Raw genomic sequence first — 9,592 nt, forward strand, 5'->3', positions numbered from 1 at the left:
GGCCAAACGCTCTGTCCACATTTGGGAGAAAAAGGGATAATTGACCATGACCATATCTCTTTCTCCAACTTTTGGGCTCTGCGTGAAGAACTCCTCAACTATATCAAGCAAGACGTCCTTGTTTTGGGTGGAATCATGCAAAAGACCCAAACTCTCTGCTGGGAGGCATACGTAGTTGACATTGAGAACGTTTTTACTATTTCTTCCTTAGCGCTTACCATCTTTCGCAAGAAAGATTATTCCGAAGAGAACCGCTTAACCGAAATAAAGATTCTTTCATACGTAAGGGATACTTCGGGGGGCACTCAGACGTATATATTCCCGAGGGAGAGGACCTGTACTACTATGATGTTAACGGTTTGTTCGCTTCTATCATGAAGTCAAAAGCAATGCCCGCCGGAGCACCCGTCTGGAAAACGAATTTGGAGAAAGAGCCGCTGGATAATCTTTTTGGATTTTTGAATGCTCTCATCTGGTGCCCGGATACGATTGAGCGACCCTTTCTTCCTTATCGAACCAAAAATAGCACACTTATCTTTCCAACTGGCGCTTTCCAAGGTATTTCTTTTTCTGAGGAACTCAAGTATGCCGTGACTCTTGGATACAAGATCACCGCGGGGGTACACCTTTGAGAAGAGACCCAGTCCATTCGAAAGCTTTGTTACTGATTTGTACAGCTCACGACAAGAGGCGAAAAAGGCGGGTAATGAACCAATGTCATATTTGTACAAACTTGTACTCAACGCGGCCTACGGCCGACTCGGAATTCATCCAGAGTCCGAAGTTCTAGAGATATGCACGGAGGCCCGCTATAAAGAATTCATAATGAACGACTTAGGGCTGAAGGACGCTTATAAAATCTCTGATACATGCTATTTAGTCAAATTCGTTAAAAATAGAAATGATTGCCCCGACGAAAGATGGGAACCTCCACGTTATTCAGCCGTCCATTTATCTGCGTCAATCACAGCCTATGCCCGTATAGTAATGCATCCTCACGTTGCGCGCAACGATTGTTTCTACTCCGATACTGACAGTCTCATAATTCGCGAACCCCTCCCCAAAGACCTCGTCTCTCCCACGGAGCTCGGGCTTTTCAAGTTTGAATACAAGATAAAGAAAGGCATCTTTCTTGCCCTTGCCCCCAAATCCTACGCGCTCCACCTAGAGAACGAGACTTTGATTTTACGCCATAAAGGACCGGCCAAAGCGCATGTTACTTTTCGATGGTTTGAACGCCAGCTCCAAGACCTAAACCTCACTAAGGAGGTTACCATTCACAATCCGTTCCGGATCATCTGGACTGGCCATCCGAAAAGTGGAAACAAAGGTTAGCTTGCGAATTCTTCCGGGAACTAAGCGAGATCTAGTGTACGATGAGCAGAATCGATGGATAGCCACTAAGCCCAAAAAAGTAATTGATATGGATGACGCTAATCATACTGAGAGAATAATCAAACATATAGAGGAGCGCGCACATAAGAGCACCCAATTACTACAGGAAGAAATCACGCGCCTGCTCCAAAATAAAGAAGTCTCGCGATCACGTGGTGCCTTTGCATGGGTGAGAGCACGGTGGAAAATCCTTTGCCAGAAAATCATCAACCGTCTCATTCATCAAAGCAAAAAAAAGAGGAGACGATAAACTAGAATGAAGCTCTCTCATTAGGGGGACCACCTCCCAAGAGAAGAGTAACCGACAGGAAACACAGTTAGAATAAGAAAGAGAAGAGTACAAATCAGCGACTAAATGTTCTTTGTTGTAGGTAAATTGCTTGGAAGGAGACTACTTATAGTACAAGAGAGGGCGGGTGCGCCGCCCGGGGTGTTATGCTGAATTAGCCTGTTCAGTCGGATGAGCAGAAAAGAATCGAGCTAGGTCAGGGAAGTCGAGGTCTAGCTGGAAGAGGGAAACGTGCTCAAGTGTGGCTCGGCTAGACCAATGGAGCTTTAGCACTGTAGAGGGCAAAGTGAGGAGAGCACGGAGCTTCCTACCTTTAGTTTAGTGAACGTAGCCAAGTCCTTTAGCTTTGGAGGGCCCTGTTTCCAGGTGCGCATAGGCCCTCGATCTCTACCCTACCTCCTTCCTATACCGTTCCTTAGTTCACCCCAAGAATCCGGACCGGCCGTAGGATAGTGAGCTCCTCTGCCCACTTATCCCATGAGCACAGCACTACTGTAATTCTATCTCAATATGCTGCTTTGCTGAGAAAGAGACAAGCGGATTAGGATAGCTCAACCGAGACAAATCTCCTGGAAGTTCACGATCGACAGACAGAGATTGTTGTCAGAAGAGAGCACCCGACAGAACTTCACTCTGATGGGGGATCGAGCTGAACTCTGATGGATAAAGTCAAGTGGGGACCGAGGGCAGATGCTGGCGAGATCTCCGCGAAGGCGAACCCAACCCGAATTGGATGAGAGCAAAGGTCAAGTCTGGGCACCGCACCGACCGGCACGACTCAAAGGAAATGGAATGAGGTCCATCGCTAGCGATCCCTATTACTCTCTCTCTGGCGTAGGACCCAAGGCGAACCTCGTCGAAGATCGTTTGGGTACTCAAGAGTCGGAAGCGGAGTAGAGTGAAGCGGTAGAGTGCCTCAAATGGTGGGAATGGATACTCTAGGAAATGATTGGAATGCCGGACGAGAGCAGGAAGATCAGTAGCTATCGATGCGAGGCCGGGCAACCATTGCCGAAGAGGATAGGTGCGGGGCTGACCGAAGACATTGAGGAAGAGAGAGAGAGATTCATAGATCACTGATTCTATTCCACGTGTGAAGACCAGCTCGGGGAAGACCTCGGATTCAGTAGGTCGGGAATCGGATCATTATCATTAGCCAACCCCACCCGCCTAAGCCAAGGCCCACGTAGCAACAAATGAAGCGGCAACAGCCAATTGAAGCGTAGCGGAATGCGGCAGTGCTCATCTCTTGCGTAGCGGAATGGACAAACGGAGCGAAGCGGCCAATTGAAGCGAAGCGGAATGAGCGAGGAGCGAGGAGGAATGAGCGAGGCGGTTCTATTTATAACCCCGCCAAACGGAGCGAAGCGCAGTGCGGCAGAGAGCACACCTTGGGCGAAGCGCAGTGGCGGCAGGCCAAATGCAGCGCAGCGGAATGAACAATTGAAGCGCAGCGGAATGCGTTAGTTGATATGCTAAGCTTGCAGCGTTTAGGAGCGAAGCGCAGTGCGGGCCGGACCCGCAAAGCGCAGTGCGGCAGGAAATAGCAAGTATGCTGAGCTTGCAGCGTTTTGGAGTGGAGCACCAGCCAAATGAAGCGATAGCGGAATGCGGCAGTGCAGTGCCTTTCTTGCGAAGCGGAATCTTGGGTAAATATGGAGCTGTCGTGAGCGGCCCTGTATATATATTTGCTCCTTAGCCTCACTCGAAGCTATCTCTGCCACGAGAGGCGTGCAATCTATTCTGCTCAAGAGGCGTGCAATCTATTCTGCTCTAGCTATCTGCTCTAGCTATCTCCGGAGCTGGAGAAAGCAATCGTTCTCGCCCCATCTCTTCTATCTCTTTGACTCTTTCCTTCTTCGGAGCCAGAGCCTGATAACTTTCTCATCTAAGATCTAAGATTTTGACTGCTTTTGCTGCTATATGAGCATGAAAATCCTCGCAAATGACGCACTTCTCCCTGCATGACTACTTTTGCTGCTATATGAGCATGAATTTCTTGCTTTTTTGAGCACTTCTCCCTGCATGACTACTTTTGCTGCTATATGAGCATAAAAATCCTCGCAAATGATGCACAGAAGTACGAGAGGAAAGCATCACTACTTTTGCTACTATGAATTTATTGCTATTGCTTTTAAATAGTGCTTCTCCATTCACTCTACCGTTATCACTCGTACCTATACATGATCAGACAGTGTTCTTGAATTCAAGCGACTTATTATTATATTAGGGGCGTGAACTCAAGTACGGGAGTTATTTACACTTTATATCCGTGCGGGTGACGAATCACAGAAAGAAGGGCAGATCTTTCGTAGTTTCGTAATTCACGACTACGGTATGCAATTGCAATGGACTCTTGCTTAGGCTCGAACGAAAAAGCAGGGCCGACCAAATTGTGAGAAGGGCCTAAAATAAATATAAATTCCGAGTGATAACGCCTTACTATAATATAAGTTCCCCAAAAATCTAGTAAAAGGAGATAAATAGCCCCAAAGGCTATTTATCTGCTCTGCATAGCAGAGGAACTTATATTATATACAGGCGGATTAGTCTACTTAGTCGTAAATAGCCCCTTTGGCTATTTATATGCCTCTGCGTAGCAGAGGTACTTATCTTATATTATATACAGTTAGTCTACGCCAAAGGGGCTATTTATCTTCTTGGGGCTATTTATCTCCTTTATTTTAGGCCATATATTTGAACTTATATAGTATGGCGGCCCTTACTATATATTGGCGTAAATTGCGTAGCAGAGAACTTATAATAGTAAGGCGGATTAGTCGTAAATAGCCTTTGGGGCTATTACGCAATTTATACAATTTACTATATTTTAGGCCATGTTAGACTATCCGATGGCGACAGCGACGTGTGAGTTCAAAACGAATGTATATAAGAAGCGGATACCCTAACCGTTCAAAAGCTGCCCGCTGCCCTTATGAGAGATGTTGTTCAAGCTTTCTCTACTGCTACGGGAGTTCATGGTCCGAGTGAGGGTCACGAGTCCTTTAAGGTTGCTGCTCTGAATCTCCTTAAGAAAGAGCCCACGGAGCGGTTTCCTCTCCGGGGTGGCGCGTATTAAGATTATGTTTATGTACCTTACTTAAGATCTTTCCTAGGTGTAATAAATACCTATCACGACGTTGGAGAAGCCTAGAAGATAAGAGACTAAGCCGGGTTCGGTAGTTTATGGCATGTTAGCAGCTTAATGGGATGATTGTTGAGGGACGTTAAGTGCTCGCAATACCGTAATTTAGGGAGCCTAATATAGTAAAGTAAATTCGAACGCTAACACTCTTCACTCTTAAAAACTCCTTAAAGAAGTCTTCGTGCCGGCGAACTCAACTCACTGCTGGACTCTTTTTCTTTTCATTCCCCACTCTTGTTTTTTCCTTTCTTCTTATTCTGATTCTCCCGCGTATCCAGTAGGGAATTTATTATAGTTTGGGAGGAGGGGAAAGGTTATTCAAGGTGAAAGTGAAGACACTGAGTTCATGGGCCTGAAGTTAATTCAATAAGTGATGGTAGGCTTGTCTCTGTTATATATGATTTCGGGGAGGTAAGAGTTCATGGCGTCGGCCCTTACTATATATTTGGCGAATATCTGAATGGACGCGAAATACCATTATCGATTCGCTATTCTAGCTATCAAACTCTTATCATTAAGAGCTAGCTCGTACGATCCCGATGGATGAAAAGAGCTGACCTCTCCTTTGATCGGAGTAGAGCAGAAAGCGAAGTCGGAGCGAACGACAGTGACGCCTAGAACTATTGCATTCTCTCCCTCCAGCTTGGCCCACCTACTATGGCTACAAGAAGGTGCCTCGGCTCTCACTTCACTCATCAGTGGTGGACGCAGCCAACTAAGGATCAAAGTGCCCATCTTTATCGGGAGAAGGACAGATAAGAGACTCCTCGGATCGTATAAGTAAAGGGATTCCACTCTAAAAGCAAGGTGGGCACGACTCTAAAACCAGAAAGGAAAGGACGCGCGTATCTACATTCAAGATACCTAATCCTCCTCCTCTCTCTATAAGCGCTTCTCATTACTCTTCTCTCTTCTCTTTTCACAAATGCAATGCTATGAACGATTGTGCTGCTCTCTGTAAAGAAAGGGCAAAGAACATAAGTATAGAAGAAAGGAAAGCAAAAACATAAAATGCATAAAGGAAGCTAACTTATGAGCCAAGCAAAGAGTAGGTCGTATATCTGGGATTGAGTGCAGGAGTGAGGACCACGAGGGAGTATGACCGTCTCGAGGAGGTCAACTTTCTACTAAGAAGCTTGCCCAGTTCTTTCTTTATCTAGAATCCCTTTGAGTGTAGCGCGCGGGAATCTTTCTAGTAATAAATAATGAGGAAGTGCTTCGCTTGCTAGGGGTCAGACTGATTGTCGACTTCTATTTCTTTCTTTCTTTCCTTTGGGGTGCGAGAGAGAACTTAGCGTAGGGTACCGGACTGCGCAAGCTATGGGGCATGTTACTTTGCCCGACATGGCCTTTTTTATCTGCCGCTAGGAGGTAATTGGCATACTTTCTATTCACAGGCTGATACGTATCCGAATGAGAAGGCGGAAGTCCACAGTCTCTGCTTATAGAAGTGGGACCCAAGAATTTGCTTGGGAAAGTGAAGGATTTACTTGAGAGATTCAACTGGGGAAGATTCCATTACTATATGAACAGAGCTTAGGTCCGGGGGCAGGCGATCAAGACTTGATGAAAGGATCTGCGATTGATGTGTTTGGCAACGTTTGAATCTTCCAAACTAGTTCCAGTGTCGGTAGACGACGCGTCACGTTGTTCGCACCTTTTATGATTCCTTTACCAATGGCTGCTTCACCAAAGCATGAATCTTATTCTCTTCCTGCGTGTCTCCCTGTCTGCATCTGACTTACTAAAGAGTAGTCCCACTAGCTGTGAGTGGCATTACACATCTTCTACCCCTCTCTCTGCCTTTCCAAGAGCGGGCACCCGTGTATATTCTCGCCTAGCTCTTCCCCTTGGCTTGCTTCCGATCCCTTATCAGACAGCAACCACTAAAGCGAGTTCTCAGGGCTTGGAAACCTCCTCTCTGGGCCACGTCACTGCAGTCGTTCCTCCACTGATTCAAGCCAGGCGCTCCTCATGCCTCTCTACCCGGGCTCATCCCCCTCCTAGTCTCTGGTGAACGGGTTCGGTCAGCCCACCTTTGCTCGTTTGTCCGCTCTGCTACGGGCTTGGGCAACCCGCCCTTGATTCGTATGTTCTATCCAAACCGACCAAGTTACACGAAGTGAAACGAGGGGATGGAAAGAAGAAATGAGACCAAGCTGCCACTTCTGATTCACTCCTATTCTTCGGGTCTAGAAAGATCTTATTCAACCTGTGCCTCTGACTTTTGGGAATTAATGCCGAGAAGGTGGCAGTCCATTTCCTATGTTCGGTTTGAGTTGAGCTCGACCTGATAGGCTTCGTATTCAAGCAAAGGGGAAGCCCTAAAATAAATATAAATTACGAGGACGAATAGCAGGTGCGAGATGCTCATGTAACCGGACCACATAGGAGGAGAGGGCAGGAGAGGAGCTACTAAAGCATAGATAGGATAGGGGAAGCAAAGTCCAAGTCGTAGATAGTGCCCTCTTCTATAAGTAGTAGGAATGGCACGTAGGGACGAGAGTGCATGATAGATTGAGAGATCCTGAAAGTTTCTTTTTCTCTCTCATCCTCATCCTCTGTCATTACATATAAGAAAAGGATTAAGGAACGCAATACTAGTTAATTAGCGGGAGCGACCTCCGACTGAAAGGGACGAACCGAACGAGAGTTAAGTGGAGACTAAGACCCGTTCAACGAAGTGACGCGTGCGATAATAGTTTCAAGGCCAAGAGTAGGTGCGGAGAGGAACGAACTCAAGTGACGTAAAGAGAGATGACATCATCAACTAATTGATGATTGATTGCTTTCGCACAATCAATCCAAGGGGGTGGGCTTCATGTCTTGATCCACTTATACTTATTGTGGTGCCTTCTAAGGTCTGATTCAACTATGAAAGTGGTCTTAGCTTACTCTGCCTGGCAGAAGTCGGAGAGTTTGAGCACATGAAAAGAGCTAGTTCCACGTGTAGGGGGCGTCGTCCAAGTTCTAGGCAAGCAGGTGCGGTCAATGGCACTCTTTGAGTGGCGGCTACTCTTCTTCTCTTCTTGGCTATTGAGTTTAGTACTTTTCTAGGTCTTAGACTATGATTGCAAAGGGCCGATGCTGGGCACTTATGTAGTCTACCATTAAAAGAATCCCAACCGGAAGCATTAAAAAGGAGTTCGATAGCCTCTCTCCCCGCACCACCTAAAGCAGTTAGGAAAGCGCCTTCCAACTATAATAGTTGATTGAGTCTCGTCCTGAGCAGCAGAAGAAGTTTCATAAGAGTCCCACTTACTAAGAGTAGTAATAGTGATCCATCGAATGCTCTAGGCTAAACTATCTTAATCACTCTCGATCCCGAGGCGGCTGCAGTCAAGGTCCGACACCTCTCTATCTGAAACTCAACTCGGAGTAGCCTGAGGGGTAGTTAAGGAGAAAAGAAGTAAACCTCATTTGAATAAGCATTAAATAATATGCCCGGTCCTTTCTTCGCTCCTATCCATTTACCGAAGTCTACGCGTTGGATCTTGGCTTCGTTCTCCCCTCTCTTCTTCAGTCGAGCCTTATTAGATTATAATAGATGAGAAAGCCTGAGATAGCTAATTAAACGGATACGATAGTTATGAAGTCATCACTCATTGATTCTCTTGCTCGCGAAGAAAAGGAATCAGTCTCTCGCTTGCTTTAATTCAAAAAAAAAAATGATTCATCATCTCTATTTTGAGTTCATGTGGGAGCCTGGCTACTTGTCAGGGCAATGCGAGAATCAAGAGGAGGGGAGCGGAGGAACGAGTGCAACGACGTGTAGCCGTCTTTTCTTGCCTATGTAACTGGATTCTTCCGGGAGCAGCCCCCCCCACTCTTGTAGAGCCTATAAGAAGGTGCGCAGGCAAGGTTAGGAGCCCAGCTATAGCTAATCTCATGAGACAGCAAAAAGAGTAGGTTTGGGTGAGGTGGATAGGCTGGTGAGCGCTGGCTAAAGACTCATGATCCGCACGCAAGACATTCTAGCGGGTAGGTGGGCAAGCGGCAGTGACGCGTAGCACCTTGATAAAAGATTCATGTGAGCGTGCCCCTCTTATATTACTAATTCCAATGCAGGCATGGATTCACAATAAAACCTCTCTTTGAATGATGGCGATGGGTGAGTAACCTTGAACTTTGAAACTCCTAACATAAGCTATCAGACTAGGGCTCTGTGACCTAAGCCGAAACCCCGAAAAAGGAAAGGGCCGAGTGATTATGAGTTAGACGGGGTCATCATAAGAAAGAAAAGTAGCGATAGCAGGCGTTGAGAAAAATCATACTCCTGCGCATATTACCTGCCCAGTGAGCATATTTCCCGGTTGAGACTAAAAGAAAAGTATAATGACTTGCGAGTCAGTTGTTGGCCTTTCTTTCGATGTCGGTACAGTTCCAGTTTCCTTGTTGGGGGCATGCAAACTTTAGCCATTTGAAGTGCAGTTAATAGTTAATGCTTGTGCAGTTAATAGTTAATATAATCAGCCGTTGAGTAAATGGAAGCTCTGGCTCTTGCCCCTCTGAGTCTTGCCGCTGCTTAACTATGAGTACGAGTTGGAGCGGAAGACGTTGGGACTGAGTTCAAACTGCCGGCAGCTGCTCTTATTGTCTGAGTAGGGGAATGGAGTGATAGGCGCCATGAACGTGGTTAGAATCCCAGGAGCATACTTTACACCATGAACAAAAACAACAATAGCAGCTGAGATAGAATCTTAGCAGAGACTTCTCACTTAAAGTACTCGGAAGTCCAGGAGCTACAACTAATGAACTATAGG

General features: G+C 46.3%; 1 protein-coding gene across 1 annotated transcript; it reads left to right on the forward strand.

The window, feature by feature from the left end:
• The first annotated feature begins 389 nt into the window (after positions 1-389).
• Positions 390-1,335, forward strand: LOC141818965 (DNA polymerase-like). The gene is made up of 2 exons (XM_074706359.1): positions 390-583; positions 678-1,335. Exons 1-2 carry the CDS (start codon positions 390-392, stop codon positions 1,333-1,335), a joined length of 852 nt encoding a protein of 283 aa, XP_074562460.1.
• The last annotated feature ends 8,257 nt before the right edge of the window (positions 1,336-9,592 follow it).

The sequence above is a fragment of the Curcuma longa genome, unplaced genomic scaffold, assembly GCF_044706935.1.
Source record: "Curcuma longa cultivar G26 ecotype Majalengka, Jawa Barat unplaced genomic scaffold, ITB_CL_G26_1.1 contig_27005, whole genome shotgun sequence".
Classification (NCBI taxonomy): Eukaryota; Viridiplantae; Streptophyta; class Magnoliopsida; order Zingiberales; family Zingiberaceae; genus Curcuma; species Curcuma longa.

What these genes read in the sequence shown, in the direction of transcription:
- LOC141818965 (XM_074706359.1), top strand. Translation starts at nt 390, where the DNA reads ATGCCCGCCGGAGCACCCGTCTGGAAAACGAATTTGGAGAAAGAGCCG. An exon ending in TCTTTTTCTGAGGAACTCAA is followed by an intron (nt 584 to 677) that starts GTATGCCGTGAC and finishes TGATTTGTACAG; the next exon opens with CTCACGACAAGAGGCGAAAA.